The sequence below is a fragment of the Cnephaeus nilssonii genome, assembly GCF_951640355.1.
Source record: "Cnephaeus nilssonii genome assembly, chromosome: 6".
NCBI classification, from domain to species: Eukaryota; Metazoa; Chordata; class Mammalia; order Chiroptera; family Vespertilionidae; genus Cnephaeus; species Cnephaeus nilssonii.
Window position 1 is genome coordinate 18,040,853 of NC_137077.1, and position 18,061 is coordinate 18,058,913.

Below are 18,061 nucleotides of genomic sequence, written 5' to 3' on the forward strand. Positions count from 1 at the left end.
AAGAGCACATTCTTCAATAAATACATAAAAATGTGTGACTTATAATACAGCTGAAACTGTCATTTGTATGTTTGTATTTAAAGCATCCCCATTTACTTGGAGGAACTGTGGAAAGAACGACTCAATTCACCATCCCCAAATTTCATCTCCATCATTGGCTCTGAGAGTAACATCTACCTTCTTCAAGTGTCACACTAGAATGTCAGCATATGACTATTAGTATGTCATGGTCATGAAGATACTTACAAATGCTTCTCTACTGTTTCTCTTTACTATATATGTGGGTATAGCAGGTCTATACAAAGCATAAAGGAGAACAGCATAAAAAGGAAAAGATCATGAAGAAACAAAGTACAATTACTACATCAGAATATTAATCCAGTGTTCAGTGCTTACAAATAAGACTAGTCAGGCGCTAAAAGCAATAAAAGTATCAATCATTATAGTCATAAAAGTACTTAGGTTGCTTTGCCTGAAGTAAAGATCATAGTGGACAACATACCTTAACATCTGAAATAAATGGAGCAGGTTTCAATGTCACAGAACAATGAGTTCGGGATAGCAGGATAGGTGGAGGAGGAATTCTGCTTTTCTTTTCTGTTGAACTTTCCATATTTTTCCGATACAAATATTGAGCATTTTGTTCTACTTCAACCTTCTCAATTAAAGAATATGCTTCCTATAATAAGGTGTGAAAACAGAAAAATATATTTCAAGAGCTTTAATTTCACTTATATTTGCAGTGATGTTAAATAACACTATCTTGCTATATATAGTTCTTTGAGTCTTGGTGGTATACATATTTCAAGCACTGAGTGATTTTGCAGAAATTAAAAAATAGCTACTAAATAAGGCTAAATAAAAAATAGTTATTAAATAAGGCAGTAGTGTCATAAATATGTCTAATTTGTTTATCATTGTTATTATATTTAATATGAGACATTTCAATTTTAATCAAACCCTCTGAATATCATCATATTTCATTGTTCTTAAAAAGTGCATTATACAATCATCTACATTTATACCAGTGAACTGTACACCTACTCTTACTGCAACTTGAAATGTAACTCTCAAGCAATGAAACTATTGGTATATGCGGTTTTTAAATGAATATTATTGAGAGTTTCTTCCTCTTAGAAAGAAGAAATAGAACAGTTAAAAACGCTTATTCTGTATACCTGCAGGAAAGGCAATCAAAGGAAAGAAAACATAGAAACCAGAAGACCTAAATGATATTCAAAATAAGTCTAAATATATCAGCAATAATAATACAAGTAAATGGGTTAAACTCCTCTTTTAAATTAAATTAAAAGGCAAGAGCACTCTAATTGAGCTCCAAAGTAGAAACCTATGCAAACATTCAAATTCAATGGATGATAGAGAAGAAATAGCCTTTCCAACAGATAGTGCTGGGACAATTACAGTAGACATTTACATGGACCCCTACATCACACCAAATACAAATATTAACTCAAAATTAGTTACAGATCCAAGTGAGAAAGCCAAAATAATATTCTTAGAAGAAAATGGATTAAATCTTCATGACCTGGGATTAGGACTTCATCAAAATTAAAAGTTTCAAATGATACCATCAAAAAAGTGAAAAGACAATTGAAAGAATGAGACAAAATATTTACAAATCTTACATCTGATAAGAGGCCTGCATGTAGGATATATAAAAAAAACTGTTATAAATTCATATAAAACAACAAACAACCCCACTAAAAATGGACAAAGGCTTTGAAAAACATTTCTCCAAAGAAGATACACAAATGGCCAATAAGCCCATGAAAAAGTTCACATTATTGGCCATTAAGGATGAAAGAATAAAATCAGCAAACTGACTCAAGAAACAGAAAACTTGAACACAGGAATAATGATGGAAGAAACTAGAAAATATATCCAAAAAAATACCTCCCACCCACAAAAGTGTCAGGCTCAACTAATTTCATTTTAAAATATTTCAAATATCAAGGAACTAATAATTCCTATGCCATTTTAAAATTTTCTAACTACAGAGATAGCTTCTTGAATAATTTTACAAATTTATTATAACTTTTGATAACAAAATCTGAAATATGACTGCACTTAAAACACAGAGCAATCTTCTTATAGTATAATACTGAATCATGAAGAAATAGAAAATATGAACAGACCAATAACAAGTAAGAAAATGGTCAGTAATAAAAAACCTCCCGCTAAAGAAAAGCACAGAACCGGATAGTTTCACTAGTGAATTCTACCAAAAATGTAAAGAATAATTAATGCCAATCCTTCTCAAACTCTTCCAAAAACTTGAAGAGAAGGGACATTTCCAAATTGATTTTACAAGGTCAGCATTACCCTGATACTAAAGCCAGAAAAGGACACTAGAAGAAAATTACAGACCAATATTACTGATGAACATAGATGTAAAAATCCTTAACAAAACATTAGCAAACCATATTTTACAGTATATTGAAAGAATCATATACAGTGATTAAGCAGGATTTACTCCTGGGATTCAAGGATAGTTCAATATAAATAGGATTCAAATCAATAAATGCAATACAACACGTTAACAAAATGAAAAAAAAAATGATCATTTCAGTAGAGCCCAAATAAAATTTGACAAAATTCAACATCCTGTTATGATAAAAACCTCTCAACAAATTGCATATGAAAGAACATACCTCAACATAATAAAGGCCATTTATAACAAACCCACTGCTAACATCCCACCAATGGTGAAAGGTTGAAAGTGTTCCCTTTAAGATCAGGAATACATACGACAAGGGTGCCCACTCTTATTACTCCTATTCAACATGGTACTGGATATCTTAGCCACAGCAATCAGAAAAGAAAATGAAATAAAAAACACCCAAATCATAAAGGAAGAAGTAAAATTGGGGAAAGGTGAGATGCTGGTCAAGGATACAAACTTTCAGTTATAAAATGAAATAAGTTTTAAAGATCTAGCATACAGCATGGTGACTATAGTTCATAATACTGTACTGAATACTTGAAATTTATGAAATAATAGATTTTAAAAGTTCTCACACACACACATAATAAAAGTAACCATGTGAGGTGATAAATGTGTTAATTAGCCTGAGGTAATCATTTCACAATAAATATATCAAATAATCACATTGTACATTCTAAATATATTACAATCTCATTAGTCAATTATACTCAATAAAGCTGGGGGTGAGAGGCAAAGCTCAATAAACTAAGAGAGCTCTTTCTTTAAGCAGGAGAAAAAATACTAATTTTAGCCAACTGAGAAAATCATGAAGCACTAAAAGACTCATCAATAAGGAGGAGACAGAATGCCACTATTCCTTTTTATTCTGAAAGTTCTAGCAAATTTAATAAACACCAGAAAGAAAATCCTGAGGATGAGGAGACAAAATGTCCACCAAATGTCAAATGCACTTCTCTCAGATACAAAAACCAGTGCTGTTTCCCCTACAGAAGACATGATGAGTTTAAAGCTTTCATTTGGAAAGCTGGACTCAAGCTCAAAAGAAAGGATAAGACTGGAGATAGGATCTGGGAGTCCTAAGCATCAGAGTGATATTTAAAGCTAAGTGGGTAAACCCATTCCCTATGGGAGTGCAAACTATAAAACTGTAGCATCATCCTTTTTCCCTAAAATAATGAAGCTTGGCTAAACTGAGGTCAGAATTAACTTCTCATTTATTAGAAATGGTGGACATAAGGTCTAAAATCATTAGTCATGATTAAAATTTATCTCTAGTAATACATGGTGTATTAATTCTACTTATTCTGTGCCAGACGACCTTGAACATTTTCCTGCACTTGCAGTTCAGGAGCCTTAGCCATCTGCACTGGACAACTGTTCCTTCTTGTGAGAAGGGTGATATATGATAACTATGCTTACAGAGCCTACGTGCCAGAGACCATACATGTTTACAATCAAAAGCTACTTGTTTAAATATATTTTTATTGATTTCAGAGAGGAAGGGATAGGGGAAGAAAGATAGAAACATCAATGATGAGAATCATTGATCAGTTGCCTCCTGCCCGCCTCTCCCCCCACCCGGAAATCAAGCCTGCAACCCAGGCATGTGCTGGGACCAGGATTCGAACCATGACCTCCTGGTTCATAGTTTGATGCTCAGCCACTGGGCCACGCTGGCCAGGCAAAAAATAATTTATGTACACATGGTGCTTGATGTAACTGTTGCATCACAGAATGAATGAGTCAGTTGATCAATCAGGGAGATAAGATGGCATCTGTTGCCCTCTATTATCTCCACTTTTTCACTCATTCGATCAAACTGGGGGTAGGGGAAGGGCGGGATGAAGAAAATGGATGGAAAAATGGTAAGGGCCAGAAGCTGAAGGGACTGTGTCATAAAAGACTATGAGAGAATCAAGTTCCAGTTCAGCCCAGAGGACGCAACCAGCATAGGGCTGGGCAGAGGCTCATTCCCCTATCCACCCTCTGCCACAGACCACAGGCCAGCCTTGGCCCTCTGAGAAGGCAGATGTGCCCACAGAGCAGGGCTCCCTGGAAAGGCAACAACAGGTGGAAGCTTGATAAGAAAGAGGCCAGAGTTGAACAAGGTAAGTAGGTTCCCCAGATAACTGTGGGAAAATTCTGAGGGAAGAAGTTCCTAGTTGAACAGAAGGGAAATAAAATCTATTATATTTTGGTCCTGGCCAAGTGGCTCAGTTGGTTGGGGCATTGTCCCATATACGAAAGGTGGTGGGTTCGATTCCCAGTCAGGGCACATACCTAGGTTGAAGGTTTGATCCCTAGCCTGAGGTGCTTACAGGAGGCAACCGATGAATGTATCTCACATATTGGTATTTCTGTCTCCCTCTCTCTCTTTCTCCATTTTTCTCTCTCTCTCTCCCTCTCCCTCTCTCTCTGGAAATCAATAAAAACATATCCTCAGGTGAGAACTTTAAAAAATCTATTACATTTTGAAGATTAAATGTTCATGTGCCTTCATTTGCATCACAGCCTGTGGAGACTATGATTATTCAGGATGCAAAAGAATAAGTAAAATCAGCCTAAGGAAAGTTATGCAACATAAGGAAAGGAACCAATGCCTTAAAAGTCTGGAGACATTTCCTTCCTCTGGATTATGTTTGGAGCCTGAAAATATACCAGCACCACTGGCTCCCTGGCCGTGGTATTAACAGACTGCCTTTGACGCCATCTCAGTTGACTAATCAACTGCTCTGGGATTTCTACATTTATTCCCAAAATTTGCCTCAGCAGTTCGTGCTCAGCTGAACCAGCTGGAAACGAGCATCTTCTGACTTGACACTAGCAGCTTCTCCCTGCATAACCGTGAACCCAACTGAGATCTTTGTAAATTTCCTGCCATGAGCTATCACACAGACATTTCTCAAACTTGGCTGTTGATCAGTATCATCTATGAAGTTTATTTAAAAACTAAGATAGTCTGTCCCTACTCTAAACCCACTTAATAAAAATCACCGGCTACGCAGCTTGACCATCTATTGTTAACAAATGCCAAGGATAATTCTGAAGTGCAGCAGGGACTGGGAACCACTGATTTAGATGAGTAGGTCAGCCTCCTACCCTTCCTCTCAGCCTCTAGGCTCTTAAACCTTCAGTTGCATAGCTCAGTGGTCGGCAAACTCATTAGTCAACAGAGCGGCAAACCGCAGCTCGCGAGCAGCATGTGGCTCGCGAGCCGCAGTTTGTCGACCCCTGGCCTAGCTCATCAATGGCTCCTCCACACTGGTTACAGTGCAAACTCCTCCACAGCCCTTTTTATTCTGATTACAACTATACTTTCCAGTCTTTTCTCCCCCTGTACTCTTTTCTCCTCCCATAGCTACCACCCTGTCCAACCTAACCTCCAAAACCATAAGATAAAAAAAAGTCACTCATTCCCAGATAATTCTATATTCTTTCGTGCCTCTAATACGTCTTTGCCCCTGCATTTTCCTCTTCCTGGAGATTCTTACACCCTCTTCTGTGTTTCAAGATGCATTCACACATCTCCTCCGCTGACTTCTTCCAAGATAAGTCCCATGATTTAGGTACTCATTCCCTTCATTTCGCACCATCTTTGTTAGTATTATGCAATAAGGCACCTGTGGACATGACTGTCCATACTCTCTAAATAATGAGTGTCTTAGTGACAAGGACAGTGTTTTATTTATCTCTTTAGGTTCAATAATTGTGTTCTGAATGAAAGATGTATGAAATTATGACAGAGGAGAATAATCTATACTATAATGCATTCTAAGAAATCATGTTTAAAATGTTCTGATTAAGTCTTGATCAATTTTAACTTTATTATCCCTCATTCATAATCTCATGGCCTGATTTGAAGGTTAATAAAAATACTGAAGTGTTAATAAAAATATCACAGTTTAATTGAAAGGTGATAGAAGAAAAATCTAAAACAAAGTCTTTGATTTAGGTAAATCAGATCAATTCTATAATAGGACTCCAAGTAAACCCTAATGATAGTTAGAAATTAACATCCTAATTTAGTGAACCAAATCATTAAGCTGCTAATAAGATTCCATTTATGAGAAAGTGACTAAGGGGCTTTTTAAAGGGGGTTTCTCAGATAGAAAGGAGGAAGTATCATCAGAGACAAAGTCCCAAAAAATCAAGAAAGAAAAATTCTCATGAAACTAGCTCTAATCAGTTGTGAAAGTGTTATCAATGTGAACATGAATATGGCCTATAACAGCAATGATCTAGAACACCAAAGTATTGCAGCTCTGAAATATAGACAATTCCCTAATCAGAGGTCAAGAGGAAATGGGTTTTCAATGGCATGGCAAATAATAGAAAATAACTATATCCTCACTGCTATATCCTCGCTGTCCAGCAGAGTGCCTGCCAAATCAGAGGCCTTACTAAGCTTGAAAGAAGAAATGAGTCTTTACCTATCACAGGAAAAGAATCAGCCACCAGAACCTCAATGGAAAGAGGCTCCTATACCCATTCACAAAGGAAGGAAGTTCTGGGTGTTTTTTAATGGGGGTTTATGCTGCAATGTGCCCCAAAATAATACCACTAAGTCCAAAATATTGTTGTCTAAATAAAATCTCTCTGCCTATACTTTCCATCACAGACACTGAGATCTGCCTCTTTTCAGAACGTATTCAATGTTTATGAGGACAGGTTGACAAATACATTTGATGATGGCTTAACACGCACAAAGCAGCAAAACACTTGTAGTAAGATATCTTCAAGAATATGATTAAGACATATGGAAACAACTATCAAAAAACTGCAACGATAAAGTACCATATTTACTAGTTGCCTAGTAGATCTCCCTGACGTATAGTCTGGGTTCTTAACACTATTATGTATATTTCAGAAGGAGATGAAAAGTACATTAACTCATATCTAAGAATTCTGGGAAGAAATATTGCTTAGAATAAAATATGCAATTTATAGGATAGATATAAGAGAAAACACAGAAAAAAATGTTAGTTTGATAGAGAAAAATATGCCTAGAGCACCAAAAATAATTCTGATGTGACAAAACAGGACTTTCCAGAGTGCTTGAAGTGGGAGATAGAGTAGTAGTAACCTATACTAATGAAAGGGTAATATGCTAATTAGATTGGATGACATTTGATGAACATCCAGACCTCCTTTCTGATGAACATCCAGACCTCCTTTCTGATGAACATCCAGACCTCCTTTCTGATGAAACCAGGAGGCAGAAAAGCCGACCACCCCGTGGTCCTGGGTGCCAGCACCTGCAGCCCGGGAGAGGGAGAAAAGCCTCCCACCCACGGTCCCCTGTGGCTGTGGCCAGCCTGGGTCCCAGGTGCCTGTGGCTGGCCAGAGGGAGGGAAGCCTGGCTCCCAGGTGCCTGCAGCTGGCTGCAGGAGGAAATCCTGGGTCCTGGGTGCAGGGCCGAGGCAGAGGTGGTTAGGGGCAATCAGCCAGCAGAGGAGCAGTTAGGGGCGATCAGGCCGGCAGGGGAGCAGTTAATGGTGATCAGGCAGGCAGACAGAGGTGGTTAGGGGTGATCAGGCAGACAGAGGTGGCTAGGGACGATCAGGCAGGCAGGCGAGTGGTTAGGAGCCAGTGGTCCTGGATTGTGAGGGTGCAGGCCGAGCTGAGGGACCCAACCCCCCATGCACGAATTTCATGCACCAGGCCTCTAGTAATAATAATATTGGCTAACAATATTGACTGTTTACTCTGTGCCAAATACTAAGCATTAAATGTGCATCATTTCATTTAATCTTCCTAGAACTCCCACATTTTACAGTTGAAGAAATTGAAAGTTAAAAGAGCATAAGTAAATTTGATTTAAGTCATACAGCTAGTCTGTGGCAGAATCAAAACTCTAATCCAAGACCCTTATACTCCTAAGCATTATACTATACTGTCTTCAAAGGAAAGGAAACCTACTGAACTTGCCTGTGCAATACCCTTAAAATGTTTAAAAAAGGGGGGGGGGTGGGAACCTAATATGTAAACACTAGAGGCCCGGTGCACAAAATTTGTGCACGGGGGTTGTGTCCCTCAGCCCAGCCTGCACCCTCTCCAATCTGGGACCCCTTGAGGGATGTCTGACTGCCCGTTTAGGCCCAATCCCAGTAGGATCGGGCCTAAAGGGGCAGTGTTGGACATCCCTCTCACAATCCAGGACTGCTGGCTCCCAACTGCTCGCCTGCCTGCCTTCCTGATCGCCCCTAACTGCTTCTGCCTGCCAGCCTGATCACTCCCTAACCACTCCCCTGCCAGACTGATTGATGGCTAACTGCTCCCCTGCCAGCCTGACTGCCCCTAACTGCCCTCCCCTGCAGGGCCTGGTCACCCCTAACTGCCCTCCCCTGCAGGGCCTGGTCACCCCTAACTGCCCTCCCCTGCAGGCCTGGGTCCCCCCCAACTGCCCTTCCCTGCAGGCCCAGTCGCCCCCAACTTCCCTCCTCTGTCTGCCTGGTCACCCCTAACTGCCCTCCCTTGCAGACCTGGTCCCTCCCAACTGCCCTCTCCTGTTGGCCTGATCACCCACAACTGCCCTCCCTTGCAGGCCTGGTCCCTCCTAACTGCCCTCCCCTGCTGGCCATCTTGTGGTGGCCATCTTGTGTCCACATGGGGGAAGCCATCTTTGACCACATGGGGACAGCCATCTTGTGTGTTGGAGTGATGGTCATTTTGCATATTACTCTTTTATTAGATAGCATAGAGGCCTGGTGCACGGGTGGGGGCTGGCTGGTTTGCCCTGAAGGGTGTCCCGGATCAGGGTGGGGCATGAGGCGGCCTGGGCAGGTGAGCGATTAGGAGCCAGCAGTCCAGGATTGTGAGAGAGATGTCCAACTGCCCGTTTAGGCCCGATCCCCGATCCCAGGGATCGGGCCTAAACTTGCAGTTGGACATCCCCCAAGGGGTCCCAGATTGGAGAGGGTGCAGGCTGGGCTGAGGGGACATATCCCCATGCACAAATTTCGTGCACCAGGCCTCTAGTAAAATAAGAAAAACAATTATGCTCAGTAATCCAATTACTGCTATCATAGTTAACAGAGTGGTAGTTAGGTAGGTAGATACAAATTTAGGAAATATTAAAGAAAGGAGTTATTAGAACTTCTAGTGGCTTCTTCATTAGTTGTGGTTTCAAAATAGGACCATAAAATTAGAGTTCATGTCAATTATAAAAATAAATATGCTAACTCATAATGTTCCTTTGCTTAAAGTTGAAGCATTATTACTGGAATTTGTAACTGCTAAGATCATCTCAACTATCTATTTGTTTAGGTTCCAACAAATAATATTAGGAGAAAATTAGATGCATCATTTGGGGTTCTTTGCAACAGAGCAACAGGAAAACCAGGCTTGGACCAAAGAAGGCCCACAAAGATAGGAGGGTCTACAGAACCAAACTATAATTGTCTGATCAGGACACACGCATTAGAATGAATGAACACCAACTAGTTTTAATCTTTTTATTCCTCTGCTCAAGATTCAGATTCCAAAAAGGTAGCAACAAATTGGCCCAGCTTGTATCACAAGTCCTCATCAGGGCCAGCAGAGAAGAAAGCCCCTGAAAAAGTACCACCTGATTACATCTAGTGGGAAGAAGAAATTACTCAAGATGTGATGTTCAGAAGGAGAAATATATGCTGAACAAAAAACAACAGTAAACAACCCTGCCCTGGTAACATTTAGCACATGGATGGAGGAGTGGTCCTGCCTCTTCCCAATGAGAAATCCCATCTGCAAAGATGTTGAATACTCAGGGGGTGGGCTCCAAAGGCAATGATGATAAGCCACACAATGACTGTTCTATTTGATCAGAAGTTGAAGATCAAGAACATCTCAAATGATTCTAGGTGCAATCCATTAAAATAAATCTGAGGTATAATGTGTAAAAAGCCAATATAAACTCCCAGAAGTCAAATAATCAAGACAGGAAAATGGGAAAAATAAATAACCCATAACCAAGAAAAATTTCATCTCATTTGGAAAGCTAAGATTGAACGAGGAAGGTTTGTCCCTCATTAATGGCAACAAGTTTGTCCACCTTTAATTAATTTGTAATAAAACAGACACCTGATGAGATTATCCAGCTCCACAAGGTCAGGATACTTTTGAAAAACTAAAACGGTATGAATTTAAGAGTTCTGAAAAGACCTGGGCTTTTCGAACCATTTTATATCAGGTGACATCAGTTACTGATTTGGGAATAACTTAATTACAAGATCATAATAATGTAAAACATCCTATAATATGCCCCAGCACAAAATAATTGCCAAAGGCAAGAAATTTATTTGTATTTTTTTAAGGAAAGAAAGTTTGGCAATCATTTGAGCCATAATATCATTGTACTCTGAAGACTGATCGTTAAGCCTTAACACTGGATAAAAAAATACTACCACTGAGGAGCAGAGGTAGCTGCAGAAGATTTTAGGACTTCTAAATAAATATTCAATACTTGCTAGTTGGTGAAAATCCTTAAGGAGGATGACTCATAAAAAGTAAGGTCTCAAAATGCATGTTATGAATCTATCCTCAAAGGGCATTATGTTTACAATTTTTCTTAATTAAAATAGTTTCACTTAAGAAATAAACAGAGGAGGAAGTAAAGAAGAGCACACTGAGACTGGTAGGAGGTGCAGGGGCATGAAACAGGCTGGTTTGTCACGCACGTGTGCTGCTTTTTTAATTGGGAGGGAGATTGTCTGCCTCTACAGAGGCCATGTGGAGGAGCAAGGGGTCCCAACCACACACCAGACCTCCAGCCCAGGGTCCCAAAGCTGGGAAAAGAAGTCCCTAAGGGCAGTAAGAACTACAGGATATAAAAATCAGTGCAGATTGGGCTCAGTGACACAGAAACTAATTGAGACCCAGCTGTTCCTCTTAAAAGGCCAGCACCACAAACTGAACTTACAAGGTCCTTCTTCCTATGAGCTCCAGCACCAGGGCAAGGCTCTGGGGATCACAGACACATATGAGGAGGAACTGGCATTGGGGCAGGAACTCAGGAGTGGCTTTCTTCCAGATGGAGGTGCTTGCAGGATCATTGTGCCTATGCTAGGACTTCCCCAGTATCAGGGCTGACTGGCAGCCATTTCTGTTTGCTCCACCCTGGTTATTCCCTAAGACCCCACCTCATCCAATTTACAACCCCACTCAAGCTGTGTACAATGGTTTTTGCATAAGAATGGCCTGTCCTTGCTCAGGCTAAAAATCTCTCAAACAAGCCACAACTGGGTAAGGAAGCCCCAAACCTATCAATAAAAGGCCCAAGACCCGGCACTAGCACCAGCCTGCTTTGCCTCATAGCTGGACCTCATCTGGGTACTTTTAAACCCAATACAAAGAGGAGGAATCTTCAAATCTCTCTGTAGCTCCTGCTTGGTGGCCCCAGGCAGTGGCTGACTTTGCACCTCCCTGGACACCCAAGAGCCATTGTACCCAGTGGTCAGTGTCAGACCATACCAGATTACAACTCTACACATCCATAAGTGACACACTCAAGGGGCAGACTCAGTGAGAATCAAAGCCTCAATAAAGCAAGTCCTGCTCCATAGGAGTGTCTTCTGCATAGCAGCTCTCCCACTGTAGTCATAGCTGGTCCTCACAGCCAATTGGCCTGGAGGTCAATTCCTCCCAGTGACACAAACAGCAGTCAAGTCTCAACTATAATAAGACTGTGCTCACAGCCCATAAATGGGTGAACCTAGAGTGCCCAACTCAGGTAACTTGGGAGGCTGAGGCCCTGGGCCCTATAAAACACCTACTACACAAGGCTACTCTAGCAACTCAGGGACACATAGCAGCCCTACCCAACACATAGAAATAAACACAGGGAAGCAGCCAAAACGCAGAGACGAAGAAACATGTCACAAATGAAAGAAATGGAAGAAAGCAAACTACTGGATATAGAGTTCAAAACCACAGTTATAAAGTTACTCAAGAATCTGCTAGAAACCTCCAAAAAAATGGAAAAGGACAAGTCAGAAATTAAGCATACAATGACTGAAATAAATAATAATATGCAGGGATTCAACAGTAGAGTAGAGGATTCTGAGAATCAAATTAACGATTTGAAATATGAGTTAGCAAAAAACACCCAACCAGAAGAGCAAAAAGAAAAAAAGAATCCAAAAATATGAAGATAATGTAAGGAGCCTCTGGAACAACTTCAAGCATACCAACATTTGCATTATGGAGGTGCCAGGAGAAGAGAGAGATCAAGATATTGAAAACCAATTTGAAGAAATAATGTCAGGAAACCTCCCCTACCTGGTGAAAGAAATAGACTTACAAGTCCAGGAAGCACAGAGAATCCCAAACAAGAGGAACCCAAAATGGACCACACCAAAACACATCATCATTAAAATGCCAAGGGCTAAACACAAAGAGAGAATCTTAAAAGCAGCAAGAGAAAAGCAGTTAGTTACCTACAGGGAATGCCCATACCATTGTCAAACTGAAGGTCATATAAAGGGCTTCATGGAAAAGAAAAAGCTAAAGGAGTTCATCACCACCAAATCAGTATTATATCAAATGTTGAAGGGTATTCTTTAAGAAGAAGAAAAAGAAAAAGATCTAAAATATGAACAAAAAAAAGGCAACAAATACATACCTATCAACAATTGAGTATAAAAATAAATGAATAAGAAATCTAATGAATAGAAAAATACTGGTGAATAAAATAGGATCAGAGACATGGAAAAGGAACAGACTGATGATTCTCAGCAGGAAGGGAGGTGAGGGGGAAGGAAGAGACTAAACAAAGATTTCTATATGCATATATGCATTACCTATGGATACAGACAATAGGGTGGTGAAGGCCTGTGGCTGGGTGGGAACTGGGTGGAGGGGGGCAATGGAGGAAAAAAAGAGGGACATCTGCAATAACCTCAACAATAAAGATTTAAAAATAAATAAATACTAATGAAAAAAGAAAGAAAGGAAGGAAGGAAGGAAGGAAGAAAAGGAAAACATGCACAAGGAGAATGTGGAAACTTCAGACTTCCCACATCTCCAGTGTGTTCCCCAATGTCGGTGGTAGGAAAACAGAGCTTTCATTAAAAAAAAAAAAAAAAATTCTATTCTATACAAAACTCTTCTGTTCCAAATAGTCTGCTGTCACAGCTACTAAAAATACCACTCCAAGCCATGGCCAGTGTGGCTAAGTAGTAGAGCATTGGCCCATGCATCAAAGGGTCTCAGGTTTGATTCCCAGTCAAGAGAATGTACTTGGGTTGCAGATTGGATCCCCTGTCCGGACAAGTGTGTACAGGAGGCAACCAATCAATGTGTCTCTCTCACATCCACTCTTTCTAAAAAATCAATGGAAAAATATCCTCAGGTCAGGATTAACCAATAATAAATAAATAAATAATAAAATAAAATACCACACCAGGATAATGCCCCACCACCATGCTTATAGTACCTCCTAAAAATTCAGACTTCAATCTCAGCTAGGACTTCATCATGCTGGTCATTCCTTTAACTTGGAGTCACCTCTCTCTCATCCATCCCTCTCCACTCTACAATCATTATCACTCTCCTCAATCCAACTATCCACCCTCACTCACTATTCTTGGCAGATATTTTTGCTTCCTACTTTATCAAATGATTGAGGTACAAGGGTATCAATTCAACTCTGCCTCTGCACCAACAGACTTAATTAAATCTGTATCTTTTCTTTCCACCTTCCCTTCTGTATCAGAGGCCACCCTCCATTGAAAATGAATCACTTTATCTGTGCTTTCAGTCTCATCCCCCTTCCCTCTTCTATTAGACTCCACTTTATATATTAGCCATTCTATCGTATCTTCAATTTCTCTCTTTCTGGCTTTCCATTCTTAGCATATAAATATGCTAAAATTTCTCTCTAAAATGCTCCTTAACTCTGTATCTTCCCCCTAGCATTGTCCTACATTTTCTTTCCCTTATCAGCCAATCTACTTGTAGCATATTCTCTGCCTCATCATGTGCCATTCACTCAGACAATACAACCAAATTTTTGTGGATAATACAAAGGGGAAGGGGAAATATAAAAGATTCCATAACTTAAAGAGTTATTTCCCTCATGAATTTAAACTCTAAAATCAATATATAATGAATAAGCAAGAAGACAGAATAATTTCCAAGCCAGAATGAGACAACAAGATAATTGGTCCATAAATTAGCAATATCCAATTGGATAGAGGGTATTTTAATTCCATAGTAAGGACTGCATTATGCTGTCACAGTGTCACTTAAATTCTATAAATTCCCTTATTTTGAATTCTTCAGATTTCATTTGACTTCCCATGTCAAGTTGCACCTACAGAGAGATTATACAGAAAGCAAATTTCTCATTTCAGGAGAGTTCAGGACTGGAGATATTCAGGGTGTGGCAAAAGTAGGTTTACAGTTGTGAGTATGTGAAACACAGAGTTTATTCATGTATTATTATTTATTAATTACTAGAGGCCCAGTGCACGAATTCATGCACCAGTGGGGTCCCTCGGCCTGGCCTGTGAGATTGGGCCAAAACCAGCTCTCCGACATTCCCTGGGGGATCCCAGATTGCGAGAGGGCACAGGCCAGGCCAAGGACCCCACCAGTGCATGATTAGGGCCAGGGAGGGACACGGGAGGTTGGCCAGCTGGGGAGGAACTGTAGGAGGACTCCACTGCATGTCTGGCCCATCTCACTCAGTCTCCCTTAGTCATGATCAGTTGGACCCCACCAGTAAGCTAACCTACCAGTCGGAACATCTGCCCCCTGGTGGTCAGTGCACATCATAGTGAGCGAGCAGTTGAATGGCCTTAGCATATCATTGGCATATTATGCTTTGATTGGTTGAACAGATGACCAGATGACCAGACAGTTAGCATATTAGGCTTTTATTATATAGGATTGTATTCTTTTCCATATGAACAACTGTAAACCTACGTTGCTCAAAACTGTTTCTTCTCAGATCACTAGATTTGGTAAACCTGAAGTTTCATAATTAATGTTAAGGACATCACATTATTTTTAGAAAAGGGAAATAAATCATTCACTTAACAGAGGTTGTATTTCAAGACTAAAAGAAGGAAGGATATATTGTTACCATCAAAAGGTTATGTGAAGAGGTAGAGCTTGCATCTTTCTCGAATATTAGAAGAGCTTTCTTCATCAAATAAATCGCTTTGGATAGCTTATTCTTCCTTATTTTATTCATTACACTGACTTCTGAAAAAGTAAACAAATACTTTATCAAAAAGGTAACATAAAAACTATCTTTACAAATTTTTGGAAAGACAGGTTATCCCGGTTTTAATTACCTGTAAAACAATCACTGTGTTCAGGTTGTTTTGGTTTTTCTGGAATTTTGGTAGATATATTTTTGCTAATGGTTGGAATCTGCAAAACTGAAGAGGGAGAAGGAGATTGCCATTACAATTAAGCTTATGTTTAAGAAAGGAAATATTTTCTAAACATCTACACTAATAAAAGAGAAACTGCAAATTGACCGTACCTCCACTACACCCACAAGCCATGCCCACCATCCAATAAGGAACGAGTATGCAAATTAACCTAACCAAGATGGCTGTGGACACAGAGACCAGGAGGGAGGCTTGGGTTTCCCCGGCAATGGAGGAAGCCAAGCTTCCCGCCCACTCTGGCAAGCCCTGGCCTCCGCTCAAGGCTACAAAGTTTCAATTATAGAGGATAAATAAATCCCAACAAAAATGGCGGCGACCACAGACCTGGAGAGAGCAGGAGGCTTGGGTTGCCCCGGCAATGGAGGAAGCCAAGCTTCCTGCCCACTCTGGCAAGCCCTGGCCTCCGCTCAAGGCTACAAAGTTTCAATTATAGAAGATAAATAAATCCCAGATACCAGGGCCTCTGCTTGGGTCGCCGGGGGACATGGCCAGCCTGCAAACCACCACAAGCCCCTCGCCCAGGCTGCCCCACACCCCAAGGGAACCCCCACCCTGATCCGGGACACCCTTCAGGGCAAACCAGCCAGCCCCCACCCGTGCACCAGGCCTTTATCCTATCTAATAAAAGAGTAATATGCAAATTGACTGTCACTCCAACACACAAGATGGTCACCACAAGATGGCCAGAGGGGAGGGCAGTTGGGAGGGACCGGGCCTGCAAGGGAGGGCAGTTGTGGGTGATCAAGCCTGCAGGGGAGGGCAGTTGGGAGGGACCCAGGTCTTCAGGGGAGGGCAGTTAGGGGCAAGCAGGCTGGCAGGGGAGCAGTTAGGCATCAATCAGGCTGGCAGGGGAGTAGTTAGGGGGTGATCAGGCTCGCAGGCAGAAGCAGTTAAGGGCAATCAGGAAGGCAGGCAGGCGAGCAGTTGGGAGCCAGCAGTCCTGGATCGTGAGAGGGATGTCCGACTGCCCGTTTAGGCTCGAGCCTACTGGGATCAGGCCTAAATAGGCAGTCGGACATCCCTCGAGGGTCCCAGATTGAAGAGGGTGCAGGCTGGGCTGAGAGACACACACACACACCCCGCCCCCGTGCACGAATTTCATGCACTGGGCCTCTAGCTGAAGAATAGTTATCTATTTGTAAAATACCATGTTATCTTTATCCATCAAAAGATAAAAATTCAAACAAATCTACTATAGTGCAGTTTTACTGGCAGATCTTCTTATATTTATGTACACGTGAGAACATAGAATTTTCAAATTACTTCTAATTCAAAAAATAAGTTTTTTCTATTTCATATAAATAAAATCACCTTTAAGATTGATAAATAAGAACCCTAAAGGTGGCAATTTCCCAGGCCCACTGCGCCTATGAACAGGTGGAGGGGCCGGGCTGGCCCGGGCTTCAGCCTCAAGCATCAGGAAATGGCTGCAGGGGGCAGGCTGGAAGATGTCCATCAGGCAAGATATATGAAACACAGTTCCAGCCCTACAAGAGGGTTCCTTGGATCCATCCCAAAGTGTTGAAGATGACCCCCTTCTGGACACCCAGCATCTTTCACATTATTCCTTACATGCTCATTTTAGACCCAGATTCCATCCTCTTCCTACGGTCCTTATAGCACATCTTCTCCTGCTAATACATGTTGTGTTTGTTATTTTAGCATTTTTAACAGGTGTGCTTTGTTCTTACCCTAATCCAAATGAGGACAAGTGCCCAGGAAACTACACCAACCCACTGAAAGTTCAGACAGTCATAATCCTTGGAAAAGTTATTTTGTGGATTCTGCATTTCCTTCTTGAGCGCTACTTTCAGTATCACCACAGCAAAGTAAGAAACCGAGGCTATCACATGATATACCAATCGACAAGGCATCTTAAAAGACTTGCATTAATGATACACTCCACTGATAAGCCCAGTTGTATCTCTCAGATTGTCTGTGGCTTCGTTGAGTAGCAAAAATTACAGCAAAAAGAAAATCTGGTCCTAGCTGGTTTGGCTCAACGGATAGAGCGTCGGCCTGCCGACTGAGGGATCCCAAGTTCGATTCCGGCCAAGGGCACATGCCTGGGTTGTGGGCTCGATCCCCAGTGGGGGGTGTGCAGGAGGCAGCCAATCAATGATTCTCTCTCATCATTGATGTTTCTATCTCTCTCTCCCTCTCCCTTCCTCTCTAAAATCAATAAAATATATTAAAAAATAAATGACTAATT

At 41.0% G+C, this 18,061-nt stretch overlaps 1 protein-coding gene across 1 annotated transcript in view; it reads right to left on the reverse strand.

Annotated features, from left to right (window-relative positions):
- Positions 1-18,061, reverse strand: part of CFAP54 (cilia and flagella associated protein 54) — a gene marked incomplete at both ends in the record, with an annotated part of 248,988 nt that overhangs the window by 182,748 nt on the left and 48,179 nt on the right. The window contains 3 exon segments of the mRNA XM_079775504.1: positions 503-679; positions 15,534-15,655; positions 15,748-15,834. Coding sequence (XP_079631630.1) covers positions 503-679; positions 15,534-15,655; positions 15,748-15,834 — 386 coding nt within the window.